The 18,931-nt window shown below is 37.1% G+C and overlaps 1 protein-coding gene across 6 annotated transcripts in view; it reads right to left on the minus strand.

Annotated features, from left to right (window-relative positions):
• Window positions 1-18,931, minus strand: part of RFWD2 (ring finger and WD repeat domain 2) — a 200,765-nt gene that overhangs the window by 162,247 nt on the left and 19,587 nt on the right. For all 6 annotated transcript variants that reach the window (XM_021063674.1, XM_021063678.1, XM_021063675.1 and 3 more), the window contains exon 2: window positions 7,339-7,398. In XM_021063674.1, coding sequence (XP_020919333.1) covers window positions 7,339-7,398 — 60 coding nt within the window. The remainder of the gene's footprint in view (window positions 1-7,338; window positions 7,399-18,931) is intronic.

Here is an 18,931-nt window from a genome sequence, read left to right on the forward strand (position 1 = left end):
TTCTATTTGTTTAAAAAAAAAAAACTGTATATGTACATTTAAAATTTTTGTATTTAATTCAACCATAGTTGATTTGCAATATTATGTTAGTTTCAAACAACTTCAGATTCTTTTACCAATGAAAGTTATTATAAGATATTGAATATACTTCCCTGTGCTATACAGTAAATCCTTGTTGTTTATTTTATACATAGTGGTGGATATCTATTAATCTCATACTCCTAATTTATCCCTCTCTCCCCCCTTTTCCCCTTAGTAACCATAAGTTTGTTTTCCTTTTCTTTTTTATGTTTTTTTTTTTAATTTGGGGACTGCACCCACAGCACATAGAAATTCCCAGGTTAGGGGTCTAATCGGAGTTGTAGATGCCAGTCTACACCACAGCCATAGCAACACTGGACCTAAGTCATGTGTGCAACCTACACCACAGCTCACAGCAACGCCGGATCCTTAACCCACTGAGCAAGGCCAGGCATCGAACCCGTGTCCTCATGGATGCTAGTTAGGTTTGTTACCACTGAGCCATGATGGGAACACCACCATAAGTTTCTAGGTCTGTTAGTCTGTTTCTGTTTTGTAAATAATTGATTTGAATTATTTTTTAGATATATATATATATATGAGATATCATATGTCTTTCTCTGCCTTACTTCCTTAATATGATAATCTCTAGGCCTATCCATGTTGCAAATGGCGATCTTTCATTTTTAATGGTTGAATAATATTCCATTGTGTATATACACACACCACATCTTCTCTATCCATTCATCTGCTGACGAATATTAGGTTGCTTGCTTCCATGTTTTGGCTTTTGTAAATAGTGCCACTATAAACTCTGAAGTGGATATATTTTTTCAAATTAGAGTTTTCTAAAAAGGAACCCTATTACACTGTTGGCAGGATTGCAAATTGGTGCACCACTATGGAAAACAGTATGGAGATTCCTCAGAAAACTAAACATAGAACTACCATTTGATCTAGCAATCTCACTCCTTGGCATCTATCAAGAGAAAATCATGACTTGAAAAGACACATGTACTGCAATGTTCACTACAGCACTATTTGCAATAGCCAAGACATGGAAACAACCTAAATGTCCATTGACAGAGGAGTGGATCAAGAAGATATGGTACATATACACAATGGAATATTACTCAGCCATTAAAAGGAACAAAATAATGGCATTTTTATCAACATGGATGAACCTAGAAATTATCATGCTAAGTGAAGTCAGCCATACAATGAGACACCAACATCAAATGCTATATCACTTACACGTGGAGTGTGAAAAAAAGGACACAATGAACTTCTTTGCAGAACAGATAATGACTCAAAGACTTTGAAAAACTTATGGTCTACAAAGGAGACAGGTTGGGGGGTGGGATGCGCTAGGGGTTTGGGATGGAAATGCTATAAAACTGGGTTGTGATGATCACTGTACAACTAGAAATGTAATAAATTGAGTAATAAAAACAAGCAAACAAACAAAAAAATAGTGTTTTCTTTGGATATAGGCCCAGGAATGGGACTGCAGTATAATGTGGTAACTCTATTTTTAGTTTCTTAAGGACTCTCCAGACTCTTCAGAGTGGCTGCACCAATTTACACTCCCACCAACAGGGCAGGAAGGTTCCCTTTTCTCCACACTCTCTAACATTTATTTTTGTAGACTTTTTGATGATGGCTATTCTAACCATTGTGAGGTGATACCTCATTGTATTTTTCATTTGCTTTTCTCTAATAATTAGCAATGTGGAGCATCTCTTTGTGTGCCTGCTGGCCATCTGTATGTCTTCTTTGGAGAAATGTCTATTTTAAATCTTCTGTCCATTTTTTCATGGGCTGTTTGTTTGTTCTTTATGAACTATCTATAATTTGGTAAATTAAGCCCTTGCTGGTAACATTCTTCACAAGTATTTTCTCTCATTCCATAGCCTGTCTTTTCATTTTGTTTATGGTTTCCTTTGCTGGGCAAAGTGTCTGATTACATACCATTTGTTTATTTTTGCTTTTATTTCTTTTGCCTTGGGAGATTGAACTAAGAAAATATTATTGCAATTTATGTCAGAGAAAGTTTTGCCTCTGTTCCAGGAATTCTATAGTATCATGTCTTATGTTTAAGTCTTTAAGCCATTTTGAGTTTATTTTTGTGTATGGTTTGAGGGTGTGTTCTAACTTCATTGCTTTACATGCAGCTGTCTACCTTTACCAACAGCACTTGCAGAAGAGACTGTCCTTTCTCCATTGTATATTCTTGCCTACTTTGTCAAAGATTAATTGACTGGAGATGTGTGGGTTTATTTCTGGACACTCTATTCTGTTCCACTGATCTATATGTCTGTTTTTGTACCCAGTACCATGTTGTTTTGATTACTGCATCTTTGTAGTATTATCTAAAGTCTGGGAGGGTTTTGCCTTCTGCTTTGTTGTTTTTCTCAGAAATGCTTTGGTAATTCTAGGTCTTCTGTGGTTCTATATAAATTTTATGATTATTTGTTCTAGTTCTATGAAAAATATCATGGATAATTTGATAGAGATCATATGTAGATTGCTTTAGACAGTATGGCCATTTTAACAATATTAATTCTTCCAATCCAAGAGAAGCAAATATCTTCCCATTTCTCTGTATCATGTTCAATTTCCTTTATCAATGTTTTATAGTTCTCAGTATATAGGTCTTTTACATCTTTTGTTAGGTTTATTCCAAGGTATTTATTTCAATTTTTTTGACATGATTTGTGCTGCCTTCTGGGTCATATAGAATACTATTAGAAAGTCTCACTATTTCTTGCCACAGTAACTCTAATTCATTCTCATCCATCTATCTACTTGACCATCACCACACCAGACGCAATGTTTTGGATTCCAAAAAAAAAGTAAGTGCCTATACTCGTAATCAAAATAGGGTGGGCACAAAGAAATAAGAAGGATATCGATCTTGGGTCCACCTGAGAAATTTTCAAGAGCTAAGTGCACTAAAACACTTAAAAAAAAATTAGTCAGTACTATAGTATGCTGACATAAATGAGTACCAGTGTCCCTTGTTAAGTGTATATCTAATCATGAAGAGAGAATATTTCTCTATTGATGTACGTAATTGCTCTGTTTCTTCTGTTAAGTTACACCTACCTACAAAATACAATAAATAGATTTTAGTGTCTGTGAACAGGGATGTATAGGTATAGAAAACTGAATCATCAGAAAATTCTCAAAAAAGAAGGTACTATAACAAGGACAGAAAGAAAAAATCACTACCAGTGGTCGTATATGATCACCAGGTACAAATATAATAACCAGGTACAAAGAAAGACTAATGGTAAGGTACAAGATGACGGATTAGTCACAAGTCCCAAAATGCAAACTGATACCCAGGTTTGATCACAAATATGCTAGGAGATGACAACACTGAGGGACCTTGTTAATTATAATCAACTTGTACTGAAGCAAAATAGTAAATAAATCAAGACTTGACAGACATGAGATCTGAGAAGCAAGGGGCAGAGGACAAACTAGAGGTAGCATAGGGGCAAAGAGAAAGAGCAAACCTTATCTCTACACCATACAGAAGCCAGACTTTTTAAATTCTATCACTGAGCTTCAGTTACACAATAGCTAATACCAGGTTTACTGTGAAGCAGTAATGAATAAAATAAAAGAAGTTCCTACTACACGGTCTCCAACTTTTTACTAGGAAAGACCTACCATTTATAACTAGGACAAGGGACAAACAGTTGATCTGGCCCAATTTGATTTAGTGTTAATAATCTGGATGGAGCCTTGAAATAGTATACTGCTTGGCTCCAGGTTACCAGCCAGGGCTCAAGTTAACAAAGAGTTGATGTAACAGCCTACTGTTAATGACTGAAGTTCCATAGGCCTCAAATGTTAGGTAGGGTAAATAATTAGCAGCTTTGCTTTAAAGAGAAGTACAAAATGTTTCACAGCTGACCAAGCCAGGCAATAGGATGGGACTGCCAGCCTCCAGGTATACCAGCTCCTTCCAATGTTATCATCTCTACGCTACCAAAACCTAATCTCTAGTAGATATTTAAACACACAGTCACATCAGGGTATAACAAAGTAATCTGAATTGTAACAAAGATCAATATTTTATTTCCATTTAAAGGGGGAAAAAAGTATTTAAGAAACTGATGAGGCTTTCCAACAAGGGCCTAAAGACTCACCATGAAGATTACAGGATTTATTGAAAAGGCCAGGCCTGTCTAGTTATAATGTCAATCAATTTATTATACTTCACAACATAGTGAAGCAAGACACTTCACCTTTTTTAAAATGCCACAGTGAATATATAAGTTAGAGGGAAATTAGGAAACCTCACCTTACAATCTGTTTCACACTTCAGCACCTTCATATCTGTGACAGAAGAGGAGGGAAGAGTAGGAAGACAATGTGGGATGGGGGCTAGACAGCAGCAACAGCCAAAAAGACAGGTTGAGTGACAACGATAAGGTAAGTTTTAGACCCAGGACTAAATTCCTGGTCTACCAACTTCAAGAACTTGCTCTCCTAGCTTTAAATCAGTAGTTCTCAATTGATGGCAACTTTGTCCCCTAAAGGATATCTAGCAATGGCTGGAGACATTTTTGGTTGTCACAATTGGGAGTAAAAGGGTTGCTACTGGGTTGCTACAGAAACCAGGGATAGTGCTGAACAGTCTACAACAGCAAGGACAATGGGCCCACAGCAAAGAATTATCTGGTCTAATACATTAATACTACCAAGGTTGGGAAAGCCTACTCTAAATCACCCAGTTTTCCAGAAAAGTCAAAATTCAAAGTCTCAAAGAAAAGTATACGATTTCCTATGGAATGCCAAGGTACCGTATCAATTAATGGACAAGAGAGAAGAGTACTGCTAAACAATCAGCCTAAAAAGATGACAAACATACATGTATCAGCCTAAAAGCAAGACCCACATGACCAGAATTTCAGTAGCTATGTGAAGCCGAAAGGGATTCACAAGTGATAATAATGTTAATGCCATGATATACCAGGAAATGAAAATTATTTAAGAAGTCAAGATAGCCTTATTTTTAAAAACCAAGAAAAACAGTTTGAAAGAATACACAATCACGTCTTACTGGTGATAATTTTTAAGACAGAATAGAAAGGCTAGGGAAGAAAGCACTTACATTCCATATTATATCTTTCTATACAATAAAAGTTTCTATAGACTAGAGTATATGTTGCTCTTATTATTTGAATAACTTACAAATAGTGCAAGCCAAGAAAGCTATTTTTATTCTAAATTTCTTTTTAGGTCCTTTTTTTTTTTTTTTTTTTTGCCATTTATTGGGACACTCTTCGCGGCATATGGAGTTCCCAGGCTAGGGGTCTAATCGGAGCTGTAGCCACTGGCCTACGCCAGAGCCACAGCAACGTGGGATCCGAGCCGCGTCTGCAACCTACACCACAGCTCACGGCAACACCGGATGTCAACCCACTGAGCAAGGCCAGGGATCAAACCCTCATGGTTCATAGTCGGATTTGTTAACCACTGTGCCACGACGGGAACTCCCTAAATTTCTTTTTAAACGACTTGAAGATTGGATATACCTATCAATGAAGCAACACACCCCAGATTAAACTAAAGGACTTATAGACTGGTGACAATACTCTTCTTGACTAATGGTTATCAACCCACCAAATATGATAGTCAACCTCAGTATAAAATTATGGGTGTAACTTCAACACAAATTAGAATATAAGAACTATTAGAATATAATAGAAATATTAAACCAACAGTATAAATAATTTTGGGAGATGACTGATTGTAAGTAAAATATAATACGCCCGATCAAATAGATAAACAAAAAAAACTAAAGGAATTAAACATACACAGATAACATGCCCATTAGGATAGCACTACGCAAAAAAAAAAAAAAAAAACACAGAAAATAACAAGTGTTGGAGAAGATGTAAAAAACTGGGACCCTTTAACACTGTTGGTGGTAATGTAAACTGGTATTAAAGGTATGAAAAACAGCATGGGGGGGTCTGTAGAAAATTAAACATAAAATTACCACATGATCCCGCAATTCTGCTTCCAGGTATATATCTGAAAGAACTGAAAGCAGGATTTCAAGGAGATATTTATTCACCAATTCAAAACAGCATTATTAACAATAGTTAATAGGAGAAAGCAACACAAGTGTCCACACACAGATGAATGCACAAATAAAATAGAATATATACAGTCAAACATCAGTATCTACAGGAGATTGGTTCCAGGACCCCCATGGATACCAACATGCAAGGATGCTCAAGTCTCTTACGCAGTACTACACATCTTCCTGTACACTTTAAAGAATCCCTAGATCATTTATAATACCTAATATGATGTCACTATGTAAACAGTTTCAGTGAACTGCGAATTCAAGTAGTGCTGTTGGGAACATTCTGGAATTTTTTTTTCAAAACTTTCTGTGGTTTTTTGAACCCACAGATACTGAGGCCCAAGTATACAAGCAATGAAACAGTATTTAGCCTTAGAAAGGAAGGAAATTTTGACACATGCTACAACATAGATGAAACTTGAGCGCACTATATTAAGTGAAATAAACCAGTCACAAAAAACAACTACGGTTTGATTCCACTTACATGAGGTCCAGAATAGACAAATTCACAAAAAAAGGAGAATGACTGACAAAAGTTAAGGAAAGAAAGAAATGGGGACTTGTCGTTTAATGGGTAGTTTCAGTTTTGCAAGATGAAAAAGTTCTGGAGATTGACTGCACAACAATGTGACCAATACTCAACATTATTTCACTTTAAAATGGTTAAGAAAAAAAATTAAAATGGTTAAGATAATAAATTTTAAGTGATGTGTATTTTATCACAACTAAAAATCTTTTAAGATATACAGATTAACATGGCATACAATCTAAAGACGGCAGTGAGCCAAGTGTTAAAGAACACAGAGCTTTTTAATCTTCTAACACCCTTTTCCAATGACCTCCTAGCCTGCTTTAATGGACCTCACCCCATCCCCCATAAAAAGTTAAAGGTGCTTCATGCTTCATCCTGACTACCCAGCACCCTCAATTTCCTAAAACAGTAGGAACAATTTAAATAATTAATAAACCCAAAAGTTTTAAAATTCACCTGTAAGGCCGATGGTAAATCTAAGTATTTCACAGAAATTATGCCACCAACCATGTTTGCCTTGAGCTGTTGAACCTGTACAGATATATCAGTCAAGGAAATATGACTCAAAATTACCAGAACTAGCTTTAAAAACACAACTTCTCACTGGCTACATTTACATACAAGTTAAAAACTGTGAAAATACAATTTCACTAAAATAAAATCATCTTACCAAAAGCTGTGGCCACATTTTGTCATGTATGCTTCCTCAATCATATCAAAGCAGATAGGGCTAAAAATAAAATAGAAAAATAATTAATACTTTTTAAGTAGAGTGATTATGAATCGAAAAAGCCAACGATACCAACAAAATCATATCTCAATACCTAGCTAAGCCTTCAAACTTTCTATTGAGGAGAGATGAAATTTTTCTACTGAGCTGAATGAACTTCTGAGAATTGCTGGTAAAACAACAATTTGTCTAAGATGGCCCTGAGGGCCATCAAGTTCTAAGATGAATTAAATGAATAATTTAGCTGGCCCCAATACTTTAACTTGCCCATAGTATCTAATAGTGTAATGCAATCATGAGACTGCTTAAGTTCTACCATCTTTTTCAACCATCCTTCTACTGAAAAGCACCTATCTAAATGTTCTCTTTTTATTTCCTATTTTAAAGAAAACTAATTCCCTGAGTGATAAATTTAGAATTCCAACTTCAGTAACTCTTCTAGATAGTGAGATAATAATGATAGCTAATACTTAACACGAACTATGCATATCCACTAAAACAATGACCTCTATTAGCTCTCTTAATCCTTTCAACAGCACAGGTACCTACTACTATACCCATTTTACAGATGAGGAAACAGAGACACAGAGATGTTCAAGTCACACAGCTTGGAAGTAACAATGCCAATTTTCAAACTCAGGTCCATGTTCACTATCACAATTCTAAACTACTTCCAGATACTGTGAGTTAAATATCAAGTCATTCCAACTATGACACATGTTCTGGCCAAGGAAAGGTGGTTATCAGTCTCCAAGAGGGCACAGTCTACCAGAAAAATGTAAAGTCTTGTAAATGGCAATTTCCACTTCTCCTTCCCCTTTCTTCCTAGCAAAAACTCTGAGGAAGTCTCCAGAGATACAACAGCCCATCTTGTGATCATGAGGACAAAAACCATAAGCTAAGAAGATAGGATACCAGTTCCTTGATGACATCCTTAAGTTACTGCCTCAGGGATGGGTTGCTTATCTCTGGACTTCACATTATGTGAGAAATGTAAATCCCCACTTGCTTACGTCAGAGTTTTCTGTTACTGGCATACAAATCCAATCCTTACTGATGATATATGACAAAGTGTAAATGAAAATTGATACACTCCTTCAAGAACAAGAAATCTCCTGGGAGTTCCCATCGTGGCGCAGTGGTTAACGAATCTGACTAGGAACCATGAGGTTGCGGGTTCGATCCCTGGCCTTGCTCAGTGGGTTAAGGATCCGGCGTTGCCGTGAGCTGTAGTATAGGTTGCAGACGCAGCTTGGATCCCGTGTTGCTGTGGCTCTGGTGTAGGCCGGTGGCTATAACTCCAATTTGACCCCTAGCTCGGGAACCTCCATATGCCGAGGGAGCAGCCCTAGAAAAAGACAAAAAAAAAAAAAAGAAAGAAAAAAAGAGAAATCTCCCCTAAGTGAAGGGATTCAGTAATTTGTCTTTTGCAATAATGTCCATCTTGCCCCTGCATGATGGAGTTAAGGAAGCTAAGGTAGGGTTCCTTCTGAGGGCATGTGGATGAGTTGTACAGACTGCTCTGTGACCCCAGTTTGTGACTGAAGAGTGGTGAAGAGCATATCCAGAATAAACAAATTTTATTTCACACAGATCAAGCTGGTTGCTAGCTGCTCAGGCAGATACTTTAAGGCCCACAACCCAGAGTAAAGGCAATATTTACTTCCCTCTCTTTATAAAGACTTTAGAGCAGTTTTTCAAGTCTGCAATAAAACTGAAAGGAAGGTACAGAGACTTCTCCTGCCCCCACACACGCACAGCCTCCCCTATTACCATCACTCACTAGAAATGTTACTTTTTTTTTTAACCAAGAATGAACCTGCAATGGCACATCACAACCCCATCCAAACTCCAAAGTTTACCTTATGGTTCATTATTCATGCTGTGCATTCTATGGGTTTAGGCAAAAATATAATGACATATAACCATCATCATAATATCATACAGATTATTTTCACTGCTCTAAAAATCCTCTGTGACACATGCACCCACATGTTCATTGCAGCACTATTCACAATAGCCAGGACATGGAAACAACCTAAATGTCCATCAACAGATGATTGGATTAGGAAGATGTGGTGTATATATACACAATGGAATACTACTCGGTCATAAAAAAGAGTGACATAATGCCATTTGCAGCAACATGGATGGAACTAGAGACTCTCATACTAAGTGAAATGAGTCAGAAAGACAAAGACAAATACCATATGATATCACTTATAACTGGAATCTAATATCCAGCACAAATGAACATCTCCACAGAAAAGAAAATCATGGACTTGGAGAATAGACTTGTGGCTGCCCGACGGGAGAGGGACAGAGTAGGAGGGATCAGGAGCTTGGGGTTATCAGACACAACTTAGAATAGATTTACAAGGAGATCCTGCTGAGTAGCACTGAGAACTATGTCTAGATACTCATACTGCAACAGAAAAAAGAGTGGGGGGAAAATGTATACATGTAAAAGTAACTTGATCCCCATGCTGTACAGCAGCAAAAAAAATAAAATTAAAAATCCTCTGTGCTTTGTCTATTCATTTTTCTCCCCTTACCCACATCCACTGATCTTTTTATTATCTCCATGGTTGTGTCTTTTCTAGAATGTCATATAGTTGGGATTATATAGAATGTAGCCTTTTCAGGTTGGCTTCTCCCACTTACTAAAAGGCATATAAGGTGCTTCCATGTTTTTTCATGGCTTGATAGCTAATTTCTTTTCATTGCTGAGTAGTATTTCAGTGTCTGGATATATGGCAGTTTATTTATCCATTCACCTACTGAAGAATGTGTTGGCTGTTTCCAAGATTTGGCAATTAAGGATGCAGCTGCTATAAGCATTCTTGTGCAGGTTTCTGTGTGGTAATAAGTTTTCAACTCCTTTAGGCAAGTATTAAAGAATACAACTGTTGAATCATAAACTAACAGTGGATTAGTTTTGTAAGAAACCAACCAAAATATGTCTTGAAGTGGCTGTACCATATTTTATTTCCATTAGCAAAGAACAAGTTTTCCTGTTGCACTGCATCCTCTTCAACATCTGGTGTTGTTGGTGCTCAAGATGTGGCCATTCTGGAGTTCCCGTGGTGGCGCAGTGGTTAACGAATCCGACTAGGAACCATGAGGTTGCAGGTTCGGTCCCTGCCCTTGCTCAGTGGGTTAACGATCCGGCATTGCCGTGAGCTGTGGTGTAGGTCGCAGACGCAGCTCGGATCCAGCGTTGCTGTGGCTCTGGCGTAGGATGGTGGCTACAGCTCCGATTTGACCCCTAGCCTGGGAACCTCCATATGCCGCAGGAGCGGCCCAAAGAAAAAGCAAAAAAAAAAAAAAAAAAGATTTCGCCATTCTGATACACGTTTAGTGATGTCTCGTTGTTTTGACTTGCACTTTCCCAATGATCTAAGATGATATGGAGCATTTCTCATATGCTTACTTACCGTCTCTGTGAGGTGTCTGCCAAAGTCTTTGGTCCATTTTAAAATCAGGTTGTTTTCTTATTGTTAAGTTTTAAGAGTTCTTTGGATATTCTACTTTTTCCTATTAATTCCTCACAAATCTTTTAGGTGGTTTATTATTAAATCTGCTTTTTTAATTTTTTTGAAGTATAGTTGATTACCAATGTTGTCTTAATTTCTGCTATACAGCAAAGTTATTCAGTTACACATATAGACATATCCACTCCCATAAAGGTTATCACAGAATGCTGAGTGGATTTCCCTGTGCTATACGGCAGGTGAGTTCTTTGTATATTCCAGATAAAAATCCTTTATGTCTTTTCCAAATATTTGTTCACAATTTTGTCTTTCCATTCTCTTGACATTCTCCCCTGAGCAGAATATTTTAATTTTAAAGAAGTTCTGTTTATTGATCCTTTCTTTCACAGATCATGTCTTTGGTGTTGTGTCTAAAAAGTCATCAACAAACTCAAGGTTAACTAGACTTCCCCTATGTTATCTTCTAGGAATCTAATAATTTCTCATCTTACATGTAATTCTGTGATACATTTAATTTTGGTGAATGGGGATATGGTCTAGATTCATTTTGTTTGCATGTGGATGAACAGTTTTTCCAGGACCTTTCTTCTATACTGTTTTGCTTCTGCTTCCTGTCAAAGATCAGTTGACTATCTTTACCTGGGTCTATATCTGGACCCTCTATTCATTAATACTGAACTGTCTATTCTTTTGCCAATACCACACTGCCTTAATTAACTCCATATATTACTTTGATTAAAAAAACACTGTTCCCTTGAATGAAAATCTGTAGTCCCAATACTGATTAATTTCTAAAACTCAACTGTTATGTGAGTAAGAGTAAACATCTAAATTTTTCTATCACAGGAGGTCTAGATATTAACACACCAACCTTTTAGAAAACTAATAAAGCATTTTTAAGATTCAGGGGAAGAGATCTTTCCGTTTCCAAAGTAAATACAGGTTTGAGTTACAATATTATCACATCTCTGATTTATGCTGAATTAAATGATGCTTAGAGGAAGGATGCAAAATATTTTAACAGTGATCTCTCATATCTAGACTACCAACAGTGCCAACAATGGCTATTTTTGGACTGGCCCTAGCAATCAAAATGAATTAATTGTGAATATTTATCAATAGTCTCTCAAAAAATTCTAAAAATTTTTAAAAATCATATATTTAACAAATTACATATTAGGTATTGAGTATATACCACACATTGTTCTAGATACCAAGGATAGAGAAGTGACTAAAACAAACAAAAATCTCTCAGGGTTTACAGGCAAAGTTTGGGTTACATAGGATAGTCAGAGAAGCTTCAGTGAGAAGTTGACAGCAGAATAACTCTTTTAAGATAGCAGGGATGGAGGATAATGTGAGAAAAAGAATGTGTGTGTGTGTATATATATGATTGGGTCATTTTAATGGTAAGCAAAATTTGACAGAACACTATAAATTAACTATAATAAAAAAAGAAAATTAAAAAAAGGAGGAAAATGATCTACACTAAAAATCTGGAAGAATTACAACTTAGTGGCAAGAGCAACTGTAAATGTCCTAAGGCGTCATGTTTAAAGACTAACGAGATGAGAGTTCCCACCATGGCGCAGTGGAAAGAACCTGCCTAGGAACCATGAGGTTGAAGGTTCGAACCCTGGCCTCATTCAGTGGATTAAGGATCTGGTGTTGCCATGAACTGTGGTGTACGTTGCAGATGCAGCTCGTATCTGGCGTTGCTGTGGCTGTGGTGTAGGCCAGCAGCTGCAGTTCCAATTTAACCCCTAGCCTGGGAACCTCCACATGCCACAAGTATAGCCCTAAAAAGCAAAAAAAATAAAACAAAAAAAAACCTCTTTTTTCTTTTTTTTTGGCCATGCCTGCTTCGAGCAGAAGTTCCTGGGACAGGGACTGAACTCAAGACATAGCAGTAACAACACTAAGTCTTTAACTACTAGGCCACCAGGGAACTCCAACAAAGAACTACTTTAGCTCAAGTTAAGGATTTGGGTTTTAATAGTTAATAAAACAAGAATTCATCGGAAGATGTGGAACAGATGAGTGATAACAATCTAACAGTGTGATCAACCAGATCATTCTACCATATATGTTGAAAGGAACTAAAGGAAAGCCACTGTAAAATTAGAAGCTAAAAGAACTGATAACAGGCTTATTCCACACAAAGCTCTATCACCCATTAGTTTATTTAAAAAAAAAAAAAAAAAAAACCACCACCATAACAACAACAAACGCAAAAACAGGACATATGGAATGCCTGTTGTGGCTCAGCAGGTTAAGAACTTGACACGGCATAATCTCTGCGAGGATGCAGGTTCCATCCCTTGCCCTATACAGTGGGGTAAGAATCCAGCAGTGTCACAACCTGTGGCGTAGGTGGCAGATGCAGCTCAGATTCAGCATTGCTGTTCTGTGGCAAAGGGTAGCAGCTACAGCTTTGATTCGACTCCTAGCTCAGGAACTTCCATATGCTACAGGTGTGGCCGGAAGGGGGAAAAAAAAAAACAGGACATAATATGAGTTGTCCTATAATATGCTCCACTAATATTAAAAGTTGTATACAGCATCTAAAAATTACTATCAGATCAGTTTCAACAAGAAGCTTTTAAGGAATGGCTTCTGAGTAACATGTGAAAGAGAAGAAAGTCTCCATTCTTTGCACCACAGTAAAGGTGCAACAAAAAGGGGATTCAACTAAAATTAATCCTAGCTATGTCACCTACAACTTTTGACTTTGGACAAGTAGCTTAATCTCTCTGTTTCAGAGTTCCTGTGTGGTGCAGCGGAAACAAATCTGCCTAGCATCCATGAGGTTGCAGGTTCGATTCCTGGCCTCGATCAGTGGGTTAAGGATCTGGCGTTGCCATGAGCTGTGGTGTAAGTCGCAGACACGGCTTGGATCTGATGTTGCTGTGGCTGTGGTGTAGGCCAGCAGCTGTACCTCTGATTGGACCCCTAGCCTGGGACCCTCCATATGCCAGGGGTGAGGCCCTTAAAAAAGCATAAAAAAGAATAATCTCTGTTTCCTCATTTGTATAAGTGGGATGTTATTTACATCACAGAATCACTGTACTGATTAACAAAAATCCATTAGGTACCCAGTACAAATCGTAGTGTACAATATTCAACAAATGGCAGAATACACAAATAAAGAATATGAAAAACTCTGTATCAATGATAGAAATATGGGAAGAAAAGAATCCACATGCTCAAGCTGAAAATCTCAAAAAATTTCTATTAGGAACAGGTATAATAAATCTTGATGACATTGGGCTGGGCAATGGCTTCTTAGATAAGACACCAAAAGCATGAGAAACAGAAGAAAAAATAGATAAATTGGACTTCATCAAAAGCTAAAACTTTTGTACATCAAAGGACACTGTCAGAATATTTGCAAATCACATATCAAAGAGGGGACCTCTACTCAGAATATATAAAAGAACTCTTACAACTCAACAGCAAAAAAACAAATAAACAATCCAACTTTAAAAATTAGCAAAGAGCTTGTACAGATGGTCCCTGACTCATTTAAATTAAGATTTTTTGACTTTATGATACATGTTCAATAGAAATCATATTTGGGGAAAAGAAGGAATGGTCTTTTCAGGGCCACACCTGTGGCATATGGAAGTTCCTAGGCTAGGGGTTGAATATGAGCTGCAGCTGCAGTGGCCACAGGCACTGCAGTGCCAGATCCGAGCTGAATCTGTGACCTACACTACAGCTCACAGCAACGCCAGATCCTTAACCCACTGAGCAGGGCCAGGGATTGAACCCACGTTCTCATAGATACTAATCGAGTTCATTACCGCTGAGCCACAACAGGAACTTCTGGAAAAAATACTTTAAAAAAGAAACAGATACAATAGAACAAAAGAAGAAAAGGACTGACTGACCATGCCCCTTCCCCCCAAAAAGGGATGAAGTATTCAAGAAATATAGAACCTAATAAAACACAACCAACTCTTTCCAGTTATGAAGGGTAAGAACATACCCAGAGTAGGATCTGGGGAAAACTGTAAACAAATGATTTAGAACCCTTCTACTCTGCCTGTGAATAGCATTTAGGGACAATGAGCTAGAAGACCTAAGCATAAGTACACATACAGCAAGCATATAACTGGCAGCCAGACCAAACATTATACAGATACATGAAATTTTATACCACCACCCCAAAATTTATACAGGTCACCCTAAAAATGTTCATGGACTCCTCAAAACTTTTTATGCATAACTGACACAGTACATCATCAAAGAGAGGGAAAGAAATCACAAATGGATTAAATCCTCTGCTGGAACTATTCATGTCTCTTGCACCACTATAACAACAGCAATTCTTGTAAATCAACATACAAGACAGAAAATCCAACAGAAAAAAAAAAAAAAAATGGGAAAGAATGTCAATTCCTAATTCACAGAAAGGGGAAAAAACACTGCCTTTCAAATATATGGAAAGATGTTCCAACTCACTAGTTAAAATAATACTTTATCCCCACTAAATTATTAGAAAATTAGAACACCAATTATGCAGGGGAGGATATGGAGAAAGAAAGATCTTCATGAAAGATATTCTAGCAGGCAACTGACATTGAATATTCATATACTTATGACCTGGCAATCCCACTCTTGAGATTATTTGTAAACAGGTACAGCTATAAACATATACACATATAGGTATATGTAGTACATGCATATATATGTTAAGTATAAACAAGAGTCTGTGTGTGTGTGTGTGTGTATACATCTAAGAGAGAAACATATCTGTCAACAGGGAATACCCATGAGGATACTTAGAATAAACTGGATAGCTGATACAAGAGTAGGGAATTAGAGGCAGCCTTAATACTCATAATTACTATAATGATGAAGTAAGATGTGCCTGGAAATAAACTATAAAACATCATGCAACAGTCAAAAGGAATGAACCAAAGGTACATGAATCACCATGACTGAATATTTTGTCAAGTGAAAATAGAAATGAAAATGAGATCTGTGACACAATACAATTTATTTAAGATTAAAATGTGCAAAACACATTTCACAGTATATACTCAAAAACACTTATCAATCACAAGAGGAGTTCCTGCTGTGGTGCAGTGAGTGAATCCAACTGCAATGGTTCAGGTCACTGAAGAGGCATGAGTTTGATCCCCAGCCTGGCACAGTGGGTTAAAGGATCTGGCATTGGCGCAGTTGAGGCATAGGTCATAGGTCACAGCTGGGGCTCAGATTCAATCCCTGGCTCAGGAACTTCCATATGTTGCAGGTGTGGCCATTAAAAAGAAAAAAACAAAACAAAACAAAAAAATGCAATAGCAAAGAAAACCAAGACAAGAGGTCAGGTGAATAAGCAATGAAGTAGGAGGAGGAAAACAATAGCTTATTCAATAGAATCTAAAAATTAAATCAACAGTAATATGTACCATTATATGCTACTAAAAAAGAAACATCTCTGTTAATTAAACTATCATAATACTTCCTTACCAGTTAATTTTATTTTATCCTTTTCTGAAAAGCTCTTTTAAACATAAACACATTTAATCATATATCACTCTTGTAGAGAAAACACACACTTACACATAATTATGTTTTCCAAATTTTGATTCTTCAGGGTCTAACTTTTCTGAGTCATTTTTGGATCAAATCACTGATATCCAGATTTCTTCACACAATACTGTCCATTACTTTAGTGAAGTATCATTTGTTAGTAGAATCCATAATAGAATTAAAAGCTATTACTTCTAGTACCATAAGTCAAGTTTACAGTCAGTCAGCCATAACCTACATCTGACTTCAGCTTCAGGAATGTTGCTAAACATGTCTAATTCACAACATCCCAAAACTGCTTGCACCTCTAACTCTCACATTCAAACACTTAGTTCATAGAGAATAAAAGAGTAATTTACAACCATCTCAGAGACTTTCTTCTCATCTATTAAAATCAAAACTCAAGTTTTGAGGCGTGCATTTTTTTTATGTCCACACATCTATATGAAATGACAGCTACATCCAACTGCCAGTCAGCCAACAAGAATTTTTCTTAATTTCATCACCTATAACACATAACCCAATTTTCAAATATGTCAAACTGTAAATGGAAGAAAAAAGCATCAGAGAAATATGACAAAGTAAGGCAAAGCAAAAAAGGAGCCTTGATGGGCCAATGGACAATGTGAAACATGATTAAGCCCACTCTGCATTTGCAGTTAAAAAGTAGGCCCTTTTACTATATACACTTAGAAAATGGCGTGGGGAGAGAATAAACAAAACAACTGCTTTTAGATACTGGACACTAAGCTACACAGTACTGAGATCTTTGAGGGAAGGGGAACAAATGAAATGAACACTATCTAAACACCCAGCTTTCTGCCTTCACAAGAAGTTTCACAGGCATAACACCAGAGTCTCACTGATTTTCAGGAAAGATAAAGGGGAAAGAATTTACAGGACAGAACACCAGAGAAGGAGGAACTACAAGAAGAAAATCCTAGGAGTTCTCACTGTGGCACAGCAGAAACGAATCTGCCTAGTAGCCATGAAGCTGCAGATTCAATCCCTGGCCTAGCTCAGTGGGTTAAGGATCTGGCACTGTCGTGAGCTGTGGTGTAGCTCACAGACAGCTCCAATCCTGCATTGCTGTGGTTGTGGCATAGGCCGGCAGCTGTAGCTATGATTCGACCAGCCTGGGAAGCTCCATATGCTGCAGGTACGGCCCTAAAAAGACAAAAAAGAAAATCCTAAAAATCTGTGTAGCATTCTCATCAAGTTCATTATTGAATGCTAGTCATATATGCCCAAGGTAAAACTCCACAAGATCACGACATCAAGAAACAAAGGATTATTTCCACTGGCTCATTAATACATGAAATACAAGTTTAAAAAAAAAGCACTGAACTAGGAAGATGTCTACAGATATTATCCAAATTAAAACACAAAAAGAAAAAGAAACCAGAGCATCTACAGGCTACAGGACAATATCAAATCAGAAGAAATACATGAACAGTGGCTGAAAAAAAAAGTTAAAATAACAAAGGATATCACAGCACAGCTCCAAGAAGTTCTGAAAACCTCAAACAAAACTTTAAAAAACAAACAAAAAAAACCACTCTGACCCATATATTGCATTTAAACTGCTAAAAGCAAATCTGAAGAAAAAAATCTTAACATAGGAAAGGAAACAGTCAGCTGAGTCCAGAAAGCACAGAGAATCCCACCTAGAATTAACACAAGGAGGAAAACACTGAGACACAATAATCAAATTGACAAAAATTGAAGACTCAGAGAAAATATTAAAAGAGCAACAAGAGAAAAGTAACAACATACAAGCAAATCTCTGTAAGATGATCAGCTGATTTTTCGGCAGAAGCTCTGGAGACCAGAGGAAGGGCATGATATATGTAAAGTGAGAAAAGGGAAAAATCTACAACCAAGAATACTCTACCCAGCAAGGCTCTCATTCAGATTTGACAGTGAAATCAAAAACTTTACAAAAAAGCAAAAGCTAAAAAGAATTTAGCACCACCAAACTGGCTTCATGACATATGCTAAAGTAACTTCTCCAAGTGGAAAAAAGCCCACAAATAAAAACAAGAAAATTACAAATATGATAGCAAAACCAGTAAGAGAGAGAGGAGAGTAAAAATGCAGGATATTTAAATTGCATTTGAAATTAAGAGATCAGGAGTTACTGCTGTGGCTCAACAGGTTAAGAACCCAACATAGTGTCCATGAGGATGTGGATTTGATCACTGGCCTCACTCAGTGGGTTAAGGGTCTGGTGTTGCCACAGCTGTGATGTAGGTTACAGGTGTGGCTCGGATCCAGTGTTGCTGTGTGCGGTATAGGCCTGTGGCTGCAGCTCCGATTCAACCCCTAGCCTGGGAAGTTCCAAATGCTGCAAGTATGGCTATTAAAAACAAAAAACAAAAAACAAAAACCTTAAAACAACTGACAAAATGGAATTAGTAACATAGATATCAATAATCACCTTAAATGTAAACAAACTAAACATTCCAACCAAAAGACACAGACTTGCTGAATGT

This window comes from Sus scrofa, chromosome 9, assembly GCF_000003025.6.
Source record: "Sus scrofa isolate TJ Tabasco breed Duroc chromosome 9, Sscrofa11.1, whole genome shotgun sequence".
NCBI lineage: Eukaryota > Metazoa > Chordata > Mammalia > Artiodactyla > Suidae > Sus > Sus scrofa.